Genomic DNA, 23,009 nt, shown 5'->3' with positions numbered 1-23,009 from the left:
CGTGTGGATGTAGCCTAAGTAACTGAAGGCCTCTCTCACATTGGCTAATGTTAATGTTCATGAGTCCACCATCAGGAGAACACTGAACAACAATGGTGTGCATGGCAGGGTTGCAAGGAGAAAGCCACTGCTCTCCAAAAAAAAAACATTGCTGCTCATCTGCAGTTTGCTAAAGATCACGTGGACAAGCCAGAAGGCTATTGGAAAAATGGTTTGTGGACGGATGAGACCAAAATATAACTTTTTGGTTTAAATAGAAGTATGTTTGGAGAAAGGAAAACACTGCATTCCAGCATAAGAACCTTATACCATCTGTGAAATATGGTGGCGGTAGTATCATGGTTTGGACCTGTTTTGCTGCATCTAAGCCAGAATGGCTTGCCATCATTGATGGAACAATGATATCTGAATTATACCAGTGAATTCTAAAGGAAAATGTTAGGAAATCTGTCCATGAACTGAATCTCAAGAGAAGGTGGGTCATGCAACAAGACAATGACCCTAAGCACACAAGTCGTTCTACTAAAGAATGGTTAAAGAGGAATAAAGTTAATGTTTTGGAATGGCCAAGTCAAAGTCCTGACCTTAATCCAATCGAAATGTTGTGGAAGGACCTGAAGCGAGCAGTTCATGTGAGGAAACCTACCAACATCCCAGAGTTGAAGCTGTTCTGTATGGAGGAATGGGCTAAAATTCCTCCAAGCCGGTGTGCAGGACTGATCAACAGTTACCGGAAACGTTTAGTTGCAGTTATTGCTGCACAAGGGGGTCACACCAGATCTTGAAAGCAAAGGCTCACATATTTTTCCCACTCACAGATATGTAATATTGGATCATTTTCCTCAATAAATAAATGACCAAGTATAATATTTTTGTCTCATTTGTTTAACTAGGTTCTCTTTATCTACTTTAGGACTTGTGTGAAAATCTGATGATGTTTTAGGTCATATTTATGCAGAAATATAGAAAATTCTAAAGGGTTCACAAACTTTCAAGCACCACTATAGCACATGCTTGGCAAACAGCATGAAATGAGGAAAAAACAAGATAATTAATACATTATATTCTCAAATCACATTATAATCTGTCATGAAAGGTCAGAATATGAGTATAGGGCACATAACGTGCCTGACAATTAAAGCACAGTGTTATTTTGGTGGAGACATTATCAAGCTGACGCAGATGAGGGTGTTGCATTTCAGCATAATTACAGTGGAAAAAGTTTGGCACGCAGTCGGTGCACTGGTATTATAAAAGATGCCACAGCTGGGATCGAGGTACTTGTTCTCATTGTAGATGCATCTAATAAAGGTAATGGTCTTTATTAGATTCAAAGACCTGCAGTTTGGTTTTTATTTAATTTCTTTGGAATACAATATTACTGCTTTACTGTCTGCATAGTTGGTGTTTTCAGCTTTCAGGATGCATTGTAAATCTTGTACCATGCCAAAGGTCATCAAAGTTCATGCCAGGCCTGCTGCCCCATCCAATTTGTAACTTGACATCTGCCAAAATGGATAATTCTAGGTGATTTTTATGTTTATTACTGTTTTATTTATTTCATGCGGTTTCAAGTGCTCCAAAAACCACTGAATGGAAACAGATTGGTGCAGAGCCAGACCCACAAGAACTGTATTTAAAGTTCATTGAAACCTTTTGGCTTTTTAATTAAAGGGCTTAATTTATACCCGTTCATCAGGCAACGGGCATGTCTGAATGATTCCTGATTCTCATTTTGCTTTTGCATGTCGAGCCGTGTACTGTATGCTCTGGAGTAGTGGTTAAAGCAGAGAAAGAGAAGGCAAAACCCCTGAAATTACAGTATGCATAACGTATTATGAAAAACCCTGTGATTTGTTGTGGAGAAGGATTTTCTGTTCTTTGCCAAAAGCAGAACCTCATTTGTTGTGTTTATAATTTTTTGTCCATTCATGAGTGCAGTGCAACAAGATTGATGGTTTGGTCTTTGTGTTATGCTCGTAGAGCTGGTTCAAACTCTGTACATTGAACCTGGCATGCTTTTCTTTGCAAGAGGGACATAAGATTTGTGCATGAATTGTCGTGAGTGGGAGGTTTTGTTGTGAATAGTACACTAAGCCTGGTGGCTTTCTTCAGAAGAACGCTTTGGGTTGTTGTTGAAGCCTCAATTTTTGTGATGTCTGAATAGTACACTGAGCCTGGCACGCTTTCTTTAGAGAAGCACTTTGGGTTGTTGTCTACACCTGAATTGAAGTGATTGGAGGGTTTTTATCTGAATGGTACGTGGAGCCTGGCATGCTTTCATACTGGGTTCTTGTCCAAGTAGAGAAGAGATTAGAAGGTTCCTGTCTGGATGTTTTGGCCAGTGAAATTGTGATCTTTTTTAAAAGGTCAGTGAAAGTCCACACTGATACTCTATAGCTGGTATATGATGTTGTCACTAAGTTTATTCACTCCTCATAACGCCTAATTCAGGTGTGCTTGAATTGTACACCTGAATGCATTGGTTAAGTTTAATCTCACCAGCATCAGCATCTTTAGGTATTTCTGGCATTTGGTACCAGCTGCTTTACATTAAAATTGGACTAGTAAATCCTTGGTGGTGAGATCAACCAATTCACATCTTGTTTGTGGCAGTCTTTTTTTTTTTCCTGGACACTGTAACACTACAGGATTAAATTAGTTTCGAGAGGGTTGATGAGATATAAGCTTTAACTCAGCTATGATGCGACAAACACTTGCATCTGCATGTTCATGTTTTATCATGTACATTTTCCTCTGAGGATGTTAATGTGCATGTGGTTTTTTTTCCCCCTTTGGCTAAAACTTGTACAACCTCTCTAAGTGTCTGGGTTGAAGTTAAAAAAAAAACAAACCAAAACCAACAACTCTTAACCACAATGTTGTTGGCTGACCCAGTGTCAGTCACTGCTGAATGTAAGTACAGTGGGGGTGGTGCTTCATCCAGGTGTAGGCGGAGTTGTGGTTTAGGTGCCAGTATAAGTGATGATGGCTCATCTTATGTATGCACTTTGGGCTGTTTTAACACTGCACACAGTCCTCTGAAGATAGCTCATCACTGTGACGGATCCTCAAGTGGAACTCTAGATTGGCGCTGTGGTATGTGGGGCTTGAAATTATCACTGGCGATGAGGTTTAAAGTTAGTGTTGGTGTGAAATGGGCAATGGATTGGGGCTGAGGGTAAGTGGTTGATGCTAGGTTAAGTGGTAGGGGCTGGAGAATGGATGTGAGGCTCTAGATTAAGATAACCACTGGGTATGGCGTATAAGATCTGGGGTAAGTGGGGCATAGTGAAATTTTAGAATGACTCTGGGATTAGGACTCTTGATTGGCACTGAGTTAAGTGGGATTTTACTGTGGTTTATGGACAACTGGGTCTTTAAATTGGTTCTGGATTAAGTGGAACATTGTAATGGCTCTTAGGAAAGTGGAATTCTGGGTTGTGATGAGTGAAATGGGGCTTTCAAATGACTTTGGGGTAACTGAGATGCTAGACTGGTGCTGAGCTTACAACAAAGTGGTACTTTGCTGTGGCTTTAGGCTAAATGGGGCTCTAGATTGGTGCTGAGGTAACTGTAGCTCTAAAACTACACTTGGCCAATTTTGGGTTTGCAGATGGTGCTGGAGCAAATGATGCACTAGATTGGTGCAATGATGATTAGAGATCTTGATTGTATCCTTTGCTTCTCCAGTTGTCTTCACAGACCAGTGCTGAGTTTCCCAAAAGCATCGTAACACAAAGATCATCATTTAAATGGTAGAGCAAGCAGCACAATGGACACACTCTCTCTCATAGTTAAGAAGCTCTTAGCGTTAAGAGGCTTTTGGGAAACCCACCCCAGTTAGGAGAAGACACCCAGTTGTTCAGGGCTCATGTTGGGGGGGGGTGGAAATGTATTCCTTTTCCATTGTAAGAGGTTTTTTTTTTTGGGGGGGGGGGTTGTTTTGGGTTTTTTGTATGTGTAGATTTGTTCCTTTCAAATGTAAATCTAGGATATGTGTTTCACATTTTTAAACAAGACTTGTTTGATGGTACATTTGAGTAAGGGTTGATAAGCAGGTGAATATTTGTTCATTTTTGTTCTTTTTTTAAAACTTTTGCATCTGTTTCAGCGATTACTTTTGCTACTTTTAAAGTTGGGATAACTTGATTTGGTTTACATAATATGTACTGAAATAAATGTGTTCTAATTGTCAAATTACTTCAATACTTCAATGTGTGTTTTACAACTAGATATGTAAAGTTTTCTTTTTTGTTTGCACATTGTATGTCCTATGTGTCTGCCCTCCAGAATTGCAAATAGCAGTTTGGAAGGGTAGCGCATTCATTAATTCATTCTATCTATCTATCTATCTATCTATCTATCTATCTATCTATCTATCTATCTATCTATCTATCTATCTATCTATCTATCTGGGTAGTATCTATGTATCTATATATGTGTCACTGGGCTCAAGTGAAAAGTGAGCACAGCATCATGTTATTTTGAGAATAGCTTTTCCGTGGAGACTGTAAGGGGAGGTGAAGGATAAGTGGAAATGCCAGATCCGAGCTGGGTGTGAAAAGGGTACGGCCATCCTCACGCACATGGTATTTGGATAGGAGCATTTATTTGAGAGGGACTGGAGGCCAGAATTGGGACTTTCAAAGGGACAAATGTGGGAAAATGGCACTTTTTGGTGAGAGAGAGTCAGGGAATTGTGTATAGGTGGCATTTATACTCCTTACCAATATTTTTACTCATTCAGGTCTTTGAATTTTGTATAATTAAAAAAAATGTATACCAAAACGTATAAAACTGTTCTCAAGAGTGGTGCATTTCTTGAAGGTTATAATACGTAATTTATATTGTCCACTTCTCCCCCGCTTTTGACTCTCCAGTCATTTTATATGAGTGACCACTAGTATGTTGTTTCAGACCCAACTGGACATGAATTAGGCTAAAAATAACAAGTGACTACAGTGGCTGGCCAAACCACTGACCAAATATAGATCATCTGCCTATTTATGTCACACTATTGGTCATGGCTTTTTTAAAATAAACAAATCCATGCGTGCAGTTCTGTTCATTCATAAGAGAGCTCAACTCTAAGTGTTGTTTACCTGAACAGGGATTATGACACTGCTGTTTTTCATGACATCACCATTGCTGTTGCTGATGCGTGTCATTTTGTCAACTCATCTTGTCATGTTCTTTTTACAGATCTTATGTTGAAAGAAGGTTAATAGAAGATCGTCTTGAAGATGATGAGGAATCACCTTCGCTGCTCAGCGCTGTTTTTTATGGTAAGCATTTGTCTTGCAATTATTTTCCACTTTGTGTCAGACTACTGTGGTACTGTATAATCGATGTATTGCTGTGTGTGTGTGTGTGTGTGTGTGTGTGTGTGTGTGTGTGTGTGTGTGTGTGTCTTTTTATATCTACCACTATGCCCCTGAAAATACTGGAAAACTCTAGAGGAAAAAAATCCCAGCTATAGAAATATCAGCACAGTGTATGAATTCTGGCTGATGAACACCATAGCATCATTCTTTCACTTATTATACTGTATTTCATTGAGTGTGCAGCACTTGCTCCATTGATGCCACAATGTAGCCTTTGTAGGCGGCCTCTATAGAGAACAAACTGAGCCCATAGCCTTCCTTCATAAACACTCACACAGTGCTCTATACAACAGCGCTGATTCGAAATCACTCAGATGGCTAACATCCTATCAGGACATTTTAAAGGAGCTGAGCAAGGTCCTTTTTGAAAAACTGTAAAGAGGTACAGTGGTGCTTGAAAGTTTGTGAACCCTTTAGAATTTTCTACATTTCTGCATAAATACGACCTAAAACATCATGAGATTTTCACACAAGTCCTAAAAGTAGATAAAGAGAACCCCGTTAAACAAATGAGAGAAAAATATTATACTTGGTTATTTATTTATTGGGGAAAATGATCCAATATTACATATCTGTGAGTGGCAAAAGTATGTGAACCTTTGCTTTCAGTATCTGGTGTGACCCCCTTGTGCAGCAATAACTGCAACTAAATGTTTCCGGTAACTGTTGATCAGTCCTGCACACCGGCTTGGAGGAATTTTAGCCCATTCCTCTGTACAGAACAGCTTCAACTCTGGGACGTTGATGGGTTTCCTCACATGAACTGCTCGCTTCAGGTCCTTCCACAACATTTTGATTGGATTAAGGTCAGGGCTTTGACTTGGCCATTCCAAAACATTAACTTTATTCTTCTTTAACAATTCTTTGTTAGAACGACTTGTGTGCTTAGGGTCGTTGTCTTGCTGCATGATCCACCTTCTCTTGAGATTCAGTTCATGGACAGATGTCCTGATATTTTCCTTTAGAATTCGCTGGTATAATTCAGAATTCATTGTTCCATCAATGATGGCAAGTCATCCTGGTCCAGATGCAGCAAAACAGGCCCAAACCATGATACTACCACCACCATGTTTCATAGATGGGATAAGGTTCTTATGCTGGAATGCAGTGTTTTCCTTTCTCCAAACATAACGCTTCTCATTTAAACCAAAACATTCTATTTTGGTCTCATCCGTCCACAAAACATTTTTCCAATAGCCTTCTGGCTTTGTTCATGTGATCTTTAGCAAACTGCAGACAAACAGCACTGTTCTTTTTGGAGAACACTGGCTTTCTCCTTGCAACCCTGCCATGCACACCATTGTTGTTCAATGTTCTCCTGATGGTAGACTCATGAACATTAACATTAGCCAATGTGAGAGAGGCCTTCAGTTGCTTAGAAGTTACCCTGGGGTCCTTTGTGACCTCGTCGACTATTACACGCCTTGCTCTTGAAGTGATCTTTGTTGGGCAACGACTCCTGGGGAGGGTGACAATGGTCTTGAATTTCCTCCATTTGTACACAATCTGTCTGACTGTGAATTGGTGGAGTCCAAACTCTTTAGAGATGGTTTTGTAACCTTTTCCAGCCTGATAAGCATCAACAAGGCTTTTTCTGAGCTCCTCAGAAACCTCCTTTGTTCGTGCCATGATACACTTCCACAAACGTGTTGTGAAGATCAGACTTTGATAGATCCCTGTTCTTTAAATAAAACAGGGAGCCCACTCACACCTGATTGTCATCCCATTGATTGAAAACACCTGACTCTAATTTCACCTTCAAATTAACTGCTAATCCTAGAAGTTCATATACTTTTGCCACTCACAGATATGTAATATTGGATCGTTGTCCTCAATAAATAAATGACCAAGTATAATATTTTTATCTAATTTGTTTAACTTGGTTCTCTTTATCTACTTTTAGGACTTGTGTGTAAATCTGACGATGTTTTAGGTCATATTTATGTAGAAATATAGAAAATTCTAAAGAGTTCACAAACTTTCAAGCACCACTGTAACTAAAATGGTCTGGTTTTGTCATGTGCTTTTGTCTTCAAAGCACAGAATGAAGTTGAAAGCCGAGAAGTGTTCCCAAAACTGTGAAAGAGCCCAAGGCTAATGTGTATGACACACACACTCCATTTTACACACAGATGTAGATAGATGAATCACAGGTTCAGCAGGTGCTAAGAAGTCGTAAGAGTCATAAAGCGTGTTTGAGTCACCAAAAATGGAACCATGTATGTGTGTAGTGTGTGTGCGTATGTGTGTGTGTGCATGGATACATGAGTGTACACTGTACTGTGATGTTTTTCTGTACACTGCAAGACTTTATGATCAGTTCGATTGTTTGCACATCCATATAAGTTTTAAAGTGGTGCGTGTGTGTTAGAGTACTAAGTTCAATTTGTTTACACTTGGCTGCAGCTCCTGTGGCTGTGGGTGGTGCTGGCTGCTCCATGTCAGACGGGTCAGGCATGTGTGTGTCTGCACTGTCCTAGTGGCCAGGAGCCGTCCACGGTGAGGGACACAATAGCCACACATCACACACTTATGCAACCAAAGAACCATCCGAAATAAGACAGTTTTTCTGTGGTGTGTTTTAGGCGTGCAGCGAAGTTGAGGGTCCTGAAGCAGTAGTGGAGTGTCGTCGTTGTCCACCAGGCACTTTCTCAGACTCCCATGATCCACATCAGTGCACTGTACACACACAGTGCAGGAGCCTGAACCGTCAATTGGTGATGCCTGGCACCTCGGAATCTGATGCGGTGTGTGGAGCCTGTCTGCCTGGGTAAAGTGCCTGAAATGCACGCACCTACCTACCTACCCACCTACCTATGTCCTTACTAGATAGATAGATAGATAGATAGATAGATAGATAGATAGATAGATAGATAGATAGATAGATAGATAGATAGATATAGTGTCTTGCTGAAGTATTCATCCCCCTTGGTGTTTGTCCTGTTTTGTCGCATTACAGGATGTTATTCAAATTAATTTTTGGGGGGTTAGCACCATTGAATTTACACAGCATGCCTACCACTTTAAAGGTGAAAACTGTTGCTTTATTGTGACACAAACAATAATTAAGATGAAAAAACAGAAATCTGGAGTGTGCATAGGTATTCACCCCCCACCCCAGTCAATACTTTGTAGAGCCACCTTTTGCTGCAATTAGCCACTGGGATTTTTGCCCATTCCTCAAGGCAAAACTGCTCCAACTCCTTCAAGTTAGACGGGTTGCGTTGGTGTACAGCAATCTTCAAGTTATGTCACAGATTCTCAATTGGATTGAGGTCTGGGCTTTGATTAGGCCATTCCAAGACATTTAAATTAAAACCCTTTAAACCACTCCACTGTAGATTTAGCAGTATGTTTAGGGTCATTGCCCTGCTGGAATGTGAACCTTCATCCAGTCTCAAACCTCTGACTGACTCAAACAGGTTTTCTTCCAGAATTGCCCTGTATTTAGTTCCATTAATTTTTCCTTCAGTCCTGACCAGCTTTCCTGTCCCTGCAGATGAAAAATATCCCCACAGCATGATGCTGCCACCACCATGCTTCACTGTAGGAATGGTGTTCTCAGGGTGTTTGGGTTTGTGCCACACATGGCATTTCCCATGATGGCCAAAATGATCAATTTTAGTCTCATTTAACCAGAGAAACTTCTTCCATGTGTTTGGGGAGTCTGACGCATGCTGTTGGGCAAACTCCAAACATGTTTTCTTAAGCAATGGCTTTTTTCTGGCCACTCTTCCATAAAGCCCCACTCTGTGGAGTGTACAGCTTAAAGTGGTCCTATGGACAGATACTCCCATCTCCACTGTGGATCTTTGAAGCTCCTTCAGTGTTATCTTTGGTGTTTTTGCTGCATCTCTGATTAATGCCCTCCTTGCCTGGTCTGTGAGTTTTGGTGGATGGCCTTCTCTCGTCAGGTTTGTAGTGGTGCCATATTCTTTCCATTTTGCTATAATGGATTTAATGGTGCTCCCTGGGATATTCAAAGTTTGGGACATTTTTTATAACCCAACCCTGATCCATAATTCTTCACAACTTTGTCTCTGACCTGTTTGGAGGCTCCTTGGTTCTCATGTTGCTTGTATAGTAGTGTTGCAGAGTCAGGGTCCTTCCAGAACAGGTTGATTTATACAGACATCATGTGACAGATCATGTGACACTTTGATTGCACACAGGTGGATCTTAATCAACTAATTATGTGACTTATGAAGTGAATTGGTTGGACCAGCTCTTATTTAGGGGTTTCATACGAAAGGGGGTGAATACCTATGCACACTCCAGATTTCTGTTTTTTCATCTTAATTATTGTTTGTGTCACGATAAAACAACAATTTTCACCTTTAAAGTGGTCAGCATGTTGTGTAAATCAAATGGTGCTAACCCTCCAAAAATTCATTTTAATTCCAGCTTGTAATGCGACAAAACAAGACAAACACCCGGGGGGTGAATACTTTTGCAAGACACTGTATATGCTTTTATCAAAAGTGGTTTAAATGAAAGTCTATTTTGCCAAGCTGTGCCACTCTGATCTAATAATAATCTTGCTTTTCGGCATCAGTATATTGTATACACTGTAATGGTGACCTGTTACTCCATTTGAAGGTTTGTGATTGATTTGATTGTGAATGTTGCGGTACATCTTGTGTGTTTGCTTGCTAATGGACTGATTTTTGTCATTCAGGTTTTACTCTGCCCTGGGTAAACAGAGTTCCTCCGCCCTACGTCTCTGCAAGAGGAGTGAGTGCTTTTGTTCATACTGTTTAGTTGAAAAATGACCTTTCACTTCTATCCTATTGGATTATTCATAACGATAATTTTTTTATTAATTTAACACTTTTCATACATTTTTAAGTGTAAGTTATTACAAAGATTGGATTAAAATAAAAAAATAATAATCAGTAACATTATTATTATTATTATTATTATTATTATTCGCTATTAAGAAATGATCAATAACAGAAGTAATAATAATAATAATAATAATAATGTAGGGTGGCACGGTGGTGTAGTGGTTAGCGCTGTCGCCTCACAGCAAGAAGGTCCGGGTTCGAGCCCCATGGCCGGCGAGGGCCTTTCTGTGCAGAGTTTGCATGTTCTCCCCGTGTCCGCGTGGGTTTCCTCCGGGTGCTCCGGTTTCCCCCACAGTCCAAAGACATGCAGGTTAGGTTAACTGGTGACTCTAAATTGACCGTAGGTGTGAATGTGAGTGTGAATGGTTGTCTGTGTCTATGTGTCAGCCCTGTGATGACCTGGCGACTTGTCCAGGGTGTACCCCGCCTTTCGCCTGTAGTCAGCTGGGATAGGCTCCAGCTTGCCTGCGACCCTGTAGAACAGGATAAAGCGGCTAGAGATAATGAGATGAGATGAGATAATAATGTATTGTACATACTGAATTATACAAGCAAGCAGAAAAAAATGTATATAAAATAAAAATCTCATCTCATTATCTCTAGCCGCTTTATCCTGTTCTTCAGGGTCGCAGGCAAGCTGGAGCCTATCCCAGCTGACTACAGGCGAAAGGCGGGGTACACCCTGGACAAGTCGCCAGGTCATCACAGGGCTGACACATAGACACAGACAACCATTCACACTCACATTCACACCTACGGTCAATTTAGAGTCACCAATTAATCTAACCTGCATGTCTTTGGACTGTGGGGGAAACCGGAGCACCCGGAGGAAACCCACGCGGACACGGGGAGAACATGCAAACTCCGCACAGAAAGGCCCTCGTCGGCCACAGGGCTCGAACCCGGACCTTCTTGCTGTGAGGCGACAGCGCTAACCACTACACCACCATGCCGCCCTAAAATAAAAATATTACAAATAATTTACCAATTATAATTGATATAATTAAGAAAGTGTTTATTTATTATTAAATAATGGATATGTTTACTTGGAGGAAACCAGAAGAAAAAATATTATAAAATGTTCCTAAAATAACCTTAAAAATTAAACTTAAAACCTTTCACATTAATCATACTAATAGTAATATTCATCTCTCTCTCTCTCTGTCATCGGCTACCACGATTTTATCTATTGCAGCATCTCTGCTGCGTTTGCGGCGTAATGCAGGAAAGAGTGCCAGAGCGGGTGACACCGGATCAGGTGGAGCAGGAGTGGGCAGGGCTAACAGCACAGCTGTGCATGCAGCAGAGGACAAGACTACAGAGTATGCTGTGTTTGCTCTCGTCCCTGTGTTCTGTGTGATGGGCCTGCTGGGCATCCTATTCTGCAACCTACTCAAGAAGAAGGGCTACAATTGCACAACAGAGAAGGAGCGTGCGGAGGTGGAGGAGGCAGGCACACTGCAGAAAGAGGGTAACCATACACACACACACGGGTACTCCTAATACTCATACTCTATCTCAATCCCTCTTAGTACATCACCTGGAAATTACGTACACTTTCAAAGTAATATAGTATACAGTCCCAGTCAAAAGTTTGTACACCCCTACTCATTCCTAGGTCTTTTTTCTGTATTTTGACCATTTTCTGCATTGGAGAACAATACTGAAGACATCAAAACTATGAAAGAAGATATGGAACAGATATGGAATTATATGGTAAACAAAAAAAAAGTGTTTTAAAAAATGAAATATGTTTCATAGTTTAGAATCTTCAAAGTATCCAGCATTTACCTTGATGATGCTTAGCACGCTATTCGCATTACCTTAACCAGCTTCATGAGGTAATCACCTGGAATGCTTTTCAATTAACAGCTGTGCCTCGTCAAAAGCTAATTAGTGCAATTTCTTGTCTTTTAATTAATAACAATAAAGAAAAACCATTGAATTAGAAGGTGTGTCCAAACTTTTGACTGGTACTGTAAGTGAAGCTATTTCAAAGAACCAAGCCCAGCACTCAGTACGAATCCCTCACAGAAAGTGATATTACTGTATGTGAGTGAATAATAGGCCATTCGTGAAGTACAGATTTGCTCCCATGCACTTCTGGTTCTGATGACACACCTACTGAGACAAAAACAAAACTATACTACAGCAAAAGGAGCTTCTGCCTTCTACATTATGCACAAGAAAACAGCTTGTATGTCACACACACACACAAAAAAAGTTATACATTCAGGCAGGACAGCACATGTGTATCATGGAATCATTGTAGCCAGGTCTGTTGATGTGAGTGACTGCGATAGCTGGAGTGAAACGTTCAGCTCATTTGCTCTACACGTAATAAGATATTTTGTCTTTGCATATCCCGATCAATAATTTAAGCTTGTCTCTTGGCACTGTGTGTGCTGGAGTGTCATATTGGGGTCTGTGTTATCATGTTCTCTTGTTCCTTGGCTGGCGTTCATGTTGGCCTTTGCATTTTTTAACAAAACAAAGTAGGTCAGCCAATGTATTCATTGAATTTTCCCCTACACAGTCAGTCAGCCATGACGTTTGTCATAGCACATAACGACCATAAATTTTCTTAACAGCATAACCTCAAACAAAATTGAGTGATACTACAGGATACTCATATTTATGCAGAAATATAGAAAATTCTAAAGGGCTCACAAGCCGACGAGGGCCTTTCTGTGTGGAGTTTGCATGTTCTCCCTGTGTTTGTGTGGGTTTCCTCCGGGTGCTCCGGTTTCCCCCAAAGACATGCAGGTTAGGTTAATTGGTGGCTTTAAAATCGACTGTAGGTGTGAGTGTGAATGGTTGTTTGTCTCTGTGTCAGCCCTGCGATGACCTGGCGACTTGTCCAGGGTGTACCCCGCCTCTCGCCCATAGTCAGCTGGGATAGGCTCCAGCTTGCCTGCGACCCTGTACAGGATAAGTGGCGACAGATGATGGCTGGATGAAATTTTATTACCAAAAAAAATTATTTTCCTATTCTTTATCAACTTAAATATCCCTTTGATTAAATAAAAAAATTTAAGTTTTTTAATATCCAATCATCCACATTTGTAAATATTTTAGTAAATTATAATAGCCTTTTAAAATTAACATAAAAGGTAACAAAAATATTCCCTTTATTAACATTTAATAACATTTAAAAGTTAATGACAAACAGGCCATTTCTTAATAAACTTTTAGAAATATTTACCTCTACCTCCATTTTTTTAACTTTTCTTCAGCTTTCAGCAGTCTGTAAAAAGACAACTCATTTCTTTTTGAATTTATTTGTAGTCAATCACACAACAGCTCTTTCCCACTTTAGATCTGCTTTTTTTTATGTGTGGTTGTGGTCTCATGACATTAGAGCTGTGTTGCTTCTGCCGAGGGTGAAGTCACGTGCATTCCCGCAATTGCACATTATTACACCCTCTGTTATCTAATCAACAATTACAGCTAGGAAAAACCAAGAGATTATGCAACTTGATAATAATCGTGATTCCTTTTTTATTTCATCAGTTCAAATTGTGATTTATCGTTGCACGATATATCATTACTTGCCTAATATAGAGTATACTTCACTTGGGTGAGCACAGTGGTATTGAGGTATTTCACTCACGTGACCAAGTCATGTGATGCTGCCATTTTGGACGGCACGGCTCGAATCAGTTTGAATGCGAGGAAGGCGACAAACGAAAAACAAAAGAAAAAGGAGCGAGATGCAGAAAACACCTTCACTATCCAGTGATGTAGGGCATTTACAGGGCGAGCAGAGGGAGAGGTATTTGCAAAAATTGAGGTTAGCAGGCTTAGAGAACGATGTTTACCTGCTTCCACCAGGATTGTTCACTGACGTACGGAAGTACACGAAGCCCTCGTCTTTACCTGACTTTGGCCCACAGGATCTGTATACCTATGTCGTTAAAAACCCATCGCCATACACAGGTATTGATCTGAAAGCGTATGAGTTTGGATACCTACAAATATTTTGTGTCAGGCTGGGTAACATGCCTACATCAGCGGGTCGTCCCTGGAGCCGGTGGTCGCCATCTGATTACAGCTAAGATGTGAATTCACATTTTCATTTACTTTCGGTCCTCAGGATAAACACAATGTTATTAAATGTCATTGAAATAACTTCTTAGTCTGTTGAGACATGGCCCGTTATAAATTTGCTGTTACCAGGCAATGACTAAGAACTGTATTATTAGGGTCGGTGTCTGTGTTGTAGCAGTTTACTAGCAACTAGCTGTTAGCACTAGCTAATGTCAACAACATAGTAGCTGGTATGTTACTGTAGCAATGTTTACGTTCAGTCATTTGGATGACTGTTAAAACCTTTCAGTCTCAAGTTTTTCCTTTACTGGATTTACTAGTTTACTGAGCTAGCGCGCTCGGCCAAACCGCGAGCCATCGCGCGCTCTCCGGCCAGGCCGGGAGCCATCGCGCGCTCTCCGGCCAGGCCGGGAGCCATCGCGCGCTCTCCGGCCGAGCCGGGAGCCATCGCGCGCTCTCCGGCCGGGCCGGGAGCCATCGCGCGCTCTCCGGCCGGGCCGGGAGCCATCGCGCGCTCTCCGGCCGGGCCGGGAGCCATCGCGCGCTCTCCGGCCGGGCCGGGAGCCATCGCGCGCTAGCTCAGTAAACTAGTAAATCCAGTAAAGGAAAAACTTGAGACTGAAAGGTTTTAACAGTCATCCAAATGACTGAACGTAAATATTGCTACAGTAACATACTAGCTACTGTTGTTGACATTAGCTAGCTTGCCGTCCAAAATGGTGGACACCGGGGCGTCACGTGACCCTGTGACGTCAGGTGAAATACCTCAATAGCAGGTATCATTACTGCCTCACAGCTCCAAAGTCCTGGGTTTCATCTGGATTTTCTGGTTTCCTCCTACCTCCTAAATACACTTTTTATATCTCGTTTACAATGAAAATAATAGTCTATTACTGTTATTCACATGCATTGTACTTTCCAATTTAGATTATATGATTAACAAGCATATTGTAATCCTGACTGAGTGAATAATAATATGGCAGTAATTTCAGTTCTGCATGAATAACAGTACTGTAATAGTTAAAACCACTATGTGTGTGAGTGAGACCCAGCAGCAAGACAGTTCTGGGATAGAAGTTGTACCTCGGTCTGATTGTGTATGATGGGATGATCCAGGAATTTCTACCAAATGTACAGTGTCTTACAAAAGTATTCATCCCCCTTCGTTTTTGTCCTGTTTTGTCGCATTACAAGCTGGAATTAAAATGGATTTTTGGAGGGTTGGCACCATTTGGTTTACACAACATGCCTACCACTTTAAAGGTGAAAATTGTTGTTTTATTGTGACACAAACAATAATTAAGATGAAAAAACAGAAATCTGGAGTGTGCATAGGTATTCACCCCCTTTCGTATGAAACCCCTAAATAAGAGCTGGTCCAACCAATTCACTTCATAAATCACATAATTAGTTGATTAATATCCACCTGTGTGCAATCAAAATGTCACATGATCGGTCACGTGATGTCTGTATAAATCAACCTGTTCTGGAAGGACCCTGACTCTGCAACACTACTAAGCAAGCAACATGAAAACCAAGGAGCCTCCAAACAGGTCAGAGACAAAGTTGTGGAGAAGTGTAGATCAGGGTTGGGCTATAAAAAATATCCCAAACTTTTAATATCCCAGGGAGCACCATTAAATCCATTATAGCAAAATGGAAAGAATATGGCACCACTACAAACCTGACAATTGGAGGCCGCCCACCAAAACTCACAGACCGGGCAAGGAGAGCATTAATCAGAGGTGCAACAAAAACACCAATGATAACACTGAAGGAGCTGCAAAGATCCACAGTGGAGATGGGAGTATCTGTCCATAGGACCACTTTAAGCCGTACACTCCACAGAGTGGGGCTTTATGGAAGAGTGGCCAGAAAAAAGCCATTGCTTAAGAAAACACACTTGGAGTTTGCCCAACTGCATGTGGCAGACTCCCCAAACACATGGAAGAAGATTCTCTGATCAAATGAGACTAAAATTGATTATTTTGGCCATCATGGGAAACGCCATGTGTGGCGCAAACCCAACACCCTGAGAACACCATTCCTATAATGAAGCATAATGGTGGCAGCATGATGCTGTGGGGATATTTTTCATCTGCAGGGACAGGAAAGCTGGTCAGGACTGAAGGAAAGATGGAGAGCACTAAATACAGGGCAATTCTGGAGGAAAAACTGCTTGAGTCAGCCAGAGGTTTGAGACTGGGACAAAGGTTCACGTTCCCACAGGACAATAACCTTAAACATACTGCTAAAACCACACTGGAGTGGTTTAAAAGGAAACATTTAAATGTCTTGGAATGGTCTGAACAAAGCCCAGACCTCAACCCAATTGAGAATCTGTGGCATAACTTGAAGATTGCTGTACACCAATGCAAACTATCTAACTTGAAGGAGTTGGAGCAGTTTTGCCTTGAGGAATGGGCAAAAAACCCAGTGGCTAGATGTGCTAAGCTAATAGAGACATACCCCAAGAGACTTGCAGCTGTAATTGCAGCAAAAGGTGGCTCTACAAAAGGTTTGCATGTTCTCCCCGTGTCTGCGTGGGTTTCCTCCGGGTGCTCTGGTTTCCCCTACGGTTCAAAGACATGCGGTTAGGTTAATATGGGACGGTCTTGGGCTGAGGTGCCCTTGAGCGAGGCACCTAACTCCCAACTGCTCCCTGGGTGTGCTGTTAGCATGGCTGCCCCCTGCTCTGGATATGTGTGCGTGCTCATTGCTCACGTGTGTGTGCATGTGCGTGTTCACTGTTTCAGATGGGTTAAATGTAGAGAGGAATTTCACAAGTGCATGATGAATAAAGTTGTGCTTTCTTTCTTACAAAGTATTGACTGGGGGGTGTTGAATACCTATGCACTGTTGAGATTTCTGTTTTTTCATCTTAATTATTTTTATGTCACAATAAAACAATAATTTTCACCTTTAAAGTTGTAGGCATGTTGTATAAATGAAATAGTACAACCCCCCCCCCCAATCTATTTTAATTCCAATGAAGGGGGATGAATACTTTAGCAACACACTGTAAGGAGAATATATTGTAGAGGTGTTGATTGAGGTGCATGGTGTCCTTGGTGACGCAAAGGGCTCTCCTCAAACATTTCTTATTGTAAAGAGCTTTATCTATAACATGGTCAAGGTACAAAATAAACAAGCAAAGCACCAGCCAGCAGAACAAGTCTTTTTTTTCCATTGAGAGCAGTGTATTTTACTATATTTTAATTTTACTGGATTAATATGTGTGTTTAAGCCACACAGTGAACCAATGATTCCCACAGGGAAACAATAGATTGTCCCGAGGACATTAGAATAATAATAGCAGCCACCAGTGACAGTGTTTAACCAGGATGAATAGACAAGAGGGCTGAGGGGGCTATTCTGAGAAACTCCCATGCATACACATACATGTCTGGAATTCTGGGGGAAAACAGTTACCATAGAGACCACTGGACCATCAGGCAGTATCGTGGGTCAGTGGGTACAGAATAAAAGTGATGATGTGGAATTACTGAAAGTGCTTTGTGTGCATGTGGTGTCATTTACCAAAACGTTTTGACTTGGCATGTGGCAGCTTTCATTTTTATATCGCGATAATTGCATAAACTTTTAGCACAATTTTGCACTTGAAATACTGTTCATGAATAAGACACTGCTGCACTACCATATTGAGTGAATACCCTGCCATGTTTGTTCAAATGTTTATGGAAATCTTGGCAAATTCCCCCCCGAATTTGTTATTTGGGAGCAAAGGAGCCAAAAATGACCTAAGAATCCTACTTGATCGCAGTATTTTAAATAACATATAGATTTTATGATTAGATTAGACATGTACAGACTCCACATTCATATTTAAGTGATGATAATAACTGTCTGGTGGATTGGATAATTGCGTGAATGAGCAGGTGAGCCGGTGTCTCATAAGTCATCAGTGAGTGTACAGTACCAGTCAAAAGTTTGAACACACGTACTCATTCATATAATTTTGTCTATTTTGACTATTATTCTAAATAATAAATAATAAAAACACAGTAAATAGCCCGATTCGACAACTGTGGTTATTCATAGTACAAGAAGAACCACTCAACTAAGTAAAGAGAAACGACAGTCCATCATTATTTTACAACCCCGATTCCAAAAAAGTTGGGACAAAGTACAAATTGTAAATAAAAATGGAATGCAATGATGTGGAAGTTTCAAAATTCCATATTTTATTCAGAATAGAACATAGATGACATATCAAATGTTTAAACTGAGAAAATGTATCATTTAAAGAGAAAAATTAGGTGATTTTAAATTTCATGACAACAACACATCTCAAAAAAGTTGGGACAAGGCCATGTTTACCACTGTGAGACATCCCCTTTTCTCTTTACAACAGTCTGTAAACGTCTGGGGACTGAGGAGACAAGTTGCTCAAGTTTAGGGAGAGGAATGTTAACCCATTCTTGTCTAATGTAGGATTCTAGTTGCTCAACTGTCTTAGGTCTTGTTCGTCGTATCTTCCGTTTTATGATGCGCCAAATGTTTTCTATGGGTGAAAGATCTGGACTGCAGGCTGGCCAGTTCAGTACCCGGACCCTTCTTCTATGCAGCCATGATGCTGTAATTGATGCAGTATGTGGTTTGGCATTATCATGTTGGAAAATGCAAGGTCTTCCCTGAAAGAGATGTCGTCTGGATGGGAGCATATGTTGCTCTAGAACCTGGATATACCTTTCAGCATTGATGGTGTCTTTCCAGATGTGTAAGCTGCCCATGCCACACGCACTAATGCAACCCCATACCATCAAAGATGGAGGCTTCTGAACTGAGCGCTGATAACAACTTGGGTCGTCCTTCTCCTCTTTAGTCCAAATGACACGGCGTCCCTGAATTCCATAAAGAACTTCGCATTTTGATTTGTCTGACCACAGAACAGTTTTCCACTTTGCCACAGTCCATTTTAAATGAGCCTTGGCCCAGAGAAGATGTCTGCGCTTCTGGATCATGTTTAGATACGGCTTCTTCTTTGAACTATAGAGTTTTAGCTGGCAACGGCGGATGGCACGATGAATTGTGTTCACAGATAATGTTCTCTGGAAATATTCCTGAGCCCATTTTGTGATTTCCAATACAGAAGCATGCCTGTACGTGATGCAGTGCTGTCTAAGGGCCCGAAGATCACGGGCACTCAGTATGGTTTTCCGGCCTTGACCCTTATGCACAGAGATTCTTCCAGATTCTCTGAATCTTTTGATGATATTATGCACTGTAGATGATGATACGTTCAAACTCTTTGCAATTTTACACTGTCGAACTCCTTTCTGATATTGCTCCACTATTTGTCGGCGCAGAATTAGGGGGATTGGTGATCCTCTTCCCATCTTTACTTCTGAGAGCTGCTGCCACTCCAAGATGCTCTTTTTATACCCAGTCATGTTAATGACCTATTGCCAATTGACTTAATGAGTTGCAATTTGGTCCTCCAGCTGTTCCTTTTTTGTACCTTTAACTTTTCCAGCCTCTTATTGCCCCTGTCCCAACTTTTTTGAGATGTGTTGCTGTCATGAACTTTCAAATGAGCCAATATTTGGCATGAAATTTCAAAATGTCTCACTTTCGACATTTGATATGTTGTCTATGTTCTATTGTGAATACAATATCAGTTTTTGAGATTTGTAAATTATTGCATTCCATTTTTATTTACAATTTGTACTTTGTCCCAACTTTTTTGGAATCGGGGTTGTAAGACATAAAGTGACTTTTAATTAAAAAATAATAATAATAAATAAAGAAAAAACAGTGCATGAGAAGATCTGTCCAAACTTTTGACTGGTACTGGACAGTGGTGCTTGAAAGTTTGCGAACCCTTTAGAATTTTCTATATTTAAGCATAAATATGACCTAAAACATCATGAGATTTTCACACAAGTCCTAAAAGTAGATAAAGAGAACCCCATTAAACAAATGTGACAAAAATATTATACTTGGTCATTTATTTATTGAGGAAAATGATCCAATATTACATATCTGTGAGTGGCAAAAGTATGTGAAGCTTTGCTTTCAGTATCTGGTGTGACCCCCTTGTGCAGCAATAACTGCAACTAAATGTTTCCAGTAACTGTTGATCAGTCCTGCACATGGGCTTGGAGGAATTTTAGCCGTGCGCTTAGGGTCGTTGTCTTGCTGCATGATCTGGGTTCTCTTGATCTACATTTAGGACTTGTGTGAAAATCTTATGATGTTTTAGGTCATATTTACGCTTAAATATAGAAAATTCTAAAGGGTTCGCAAACTTTCAAGCACCACTGTATTCGGTCAGTAGCTGAGAGTCCTCTTAGTAGCAGGCTTTTGAAATTTAGATGAAATTAGCATTTTCAAAACAGGATAAAGCATTTACACACTCACTAAGCTGCATCCTTACAAATTTCATATGAATGGAAAGCCATTTACAAAAATATAACAACCCAAGAAATGGAAAAACCATACAAAAAAAGAGAAGGAAAGTTTGGGGTTCTGTTTATGAGACATCAGCTGACATGAGTCAGCAGTTTCACCAGTTAGTCAAACACCCCCGGCTGCAGAGCGTATGGAAAGATGACCCAAAGTAGTGAAAAAAGGGTGTGATGTCGGTTGTTTGTAAGTGGCTTGTTCCTGTTTGGGAGTTAAAGATTGGAAGACAGACACAAAAACAGGCTCACAAGACAAGATCATCACTCTGCTGTGGTTATGTCAGTGGAAGAAAATAACGGAAAACTGACAATTATCCGAGTCACTATAGCCAAGGATTTAAATTTTTATTTACCTTTTCCATGTTAGTCGTATAAGTGTACTGTGTACAACACATTTTACTACACTGGGGCCCAAAAATTTGAGACCACACTCAACATCTGGAATTTTTTTTTTTCACTTAAAATTGGAAATTAACAGTTTTTAGAATTTTGAAATATTTAAAACAAAGAAAGTAAATATTCAATGTCTTGAGAATTTACTATCCAAAATTACAGTACCAGTCAAAAGTTTGGACGCCCCTACTCATTCATACTGGTAGGTTCTGTATTTTATTTTTTCTACATTTTAGAACAATACTGAAGACATCAAAACTATGAAATAAAATCTGGAACATATGGAATTATGTGGTAAACAAAAAAAGTGTTAAAGAAACTAAATATGTTTCATATTTTAGATACTTCAAAGTATCCACCATTTACCTTGATGACGCTTTACACACTACTGCCATTATCTTGATCAGCTTCATGAGGTTGTCACCTGATATTCTTTTCAATTAACAGTTGTGCCTCATCAAAAGCTAATTAGTGCAATTTCTTGCCTTCTTGATGCATTTGAGATCAAACAGTAAATAATAAAAATACAGTAACTAGCTCTATTGCACAACTGTAGTAATCCATATTATATCAAGAACCGCTCAACTAAGTAAAGAGAAACGACATCCATCATTAGTTTTAAGACATGAAATTTAATTAAGAAAAATAAAGAAAAAAAACATTAAATTAGAAGTTGTATCCAAACTTTTGACTGGTACTGTAAATGTAAGTAAATTTGTGATATTAACCATGTTAAATACTTTGTACAAAAAGTCAGATTTTCCTGATGCATCTCTTCTGTTGTGTTCAGATGACACTCTGATGGATTTGATCTAAAATGGATCATAATGTTTTACACAAACATAAGGAGTCCATGCCAGCTTGATTGCAAAAATACTAAGAAACTCTGAAATTAATGTAAATATTTCAAAAGCTGTTATCAGTCGTAGAATTTGCATTGCAAATTGTCGTATTAAATTTGAAAATAATGCACATTTTTTCACTAGTGATCTCAGAACTTTAGATCCCACTGTATGTTTACTCCGGCATACACATTAGCATAAAGAAGAGTAGGCCACACATCAATTACACAAGCACAGAAACACACTATAGTCCTTAAATAAACACACCTTCCTCACATTTCAGTTAGTTCATGTTATTTTACAATGATGTTCACTAAGTACAGTCAAATAAAACATGTCTGCAAATGTTGACTACTTGCATCACTTCCAATGCCAAGCAGAGACACAGAATGCAAACAGACACAGGAAGGAACTTTATCATGGTCAGGGCTCGACATTAAGGACTGCCCGATTGCCCGGGGCAAGTGAAACATGCATTCGGGCAAGTGTGATATGTCCCTGACATGCCCAACCAGGCAAGTTGGAATGAGCATACAGTATATTACCAACTAGCACCACAAAAATTAGGCTTTTTGATCTTTTATTTCAGTTCCTAAAAGCGTCCCTCACTACGTATCCACCATTATATCTTGGCTGTTTTCTTAGTCTCAGTTTAATTTACTGCTTTGCAAGTTATTTTATAGTATATACCCCCGCTGTTGGAGCATGGTACACGTACTGTTTATAGAACCCCTGTGCATGATGTCATGCATCACGTGATAATTACAGCTGGGGTCAGACAGACACCGTCTTTCATGCAAGCAACGCTTAATCTGTCTTCACTATAGTTAATTTTTTGTGCTGTTTTTTGGTGTTCAAACAGAAAAATAGATAAAAGGCATTACCGTCTCCCCGCTATCAAGAAAAATGTTTACAAATAGAAGCAAATGCTTCAAGAACAACAGGGAAATGAGTGGTTAAAGAATACGAGGAGAGGAGCTCAGCCTGAAAACTCCAGAGAAATTCACGATTGTATTTAAAATGTATTTTACAAAAACAGAAAGTCGGAAGTGAGGATGGAAG

At 40.1% G+C, this 23,009-nt stretch overlaps 1 protein-coding gene across 2 annotated transcripts in view; it reads left to right on the top strand.

The window, feature by feature from the left end:
- relt (RELT TNF receptor) overlaps nt 1-23,009 on the top strand; it is an 84,496-nt gene that overhangs the window by 36,186 nt on the left and 25,301 nt on the right. For both annotated transcript variants that reach the window (XM_060924043.1, XM_060924042.1), the window contains exons 3-7: nt 5,206-5,288; nt 7,794-7,886; nt 7,973-8,157; nt 10,066-10,121; nt 11,430-11,705. In XM_060924043.1, coding sequence (XP_060780026.1) covers nt 5,247-5,288; nt 7,794-7,886; nt 7,973-8,157; nt 10,066-10,121; nt 11,430-11,705 — 652 coding nt within the window. In that variant the 5' untranslated portion in view covers nt 5,206-5,246. The remainder of the gene's footprint in view (nt 1-5,205; nt 5,289-7,793; nt 7,887-7,972; nt 8,158-10,065; nt 10,122-11,429; nt 11,706-23,009) is intronic.

This window comes from Neoarius graeffei, chromosome 6, assembly GCF_027579695.1.
Source record: "Neoarius graeffei isolate fNeoGra1 chromosome 6, fNeoGra1.pri, whole genome shotgun sequence".
NCBI classification, from domain to species: domain Eukaryota; kingdom Metazoa; phylum Chordata; class Actinopteri; order Siluriformes; family Ariidae; genus Neoarius; species Neoarius graeffei.
Note: the sequence above shows the minus strand (reverse complement) of the source record. Positions and strands in the feature narration are given on the sequence as shown.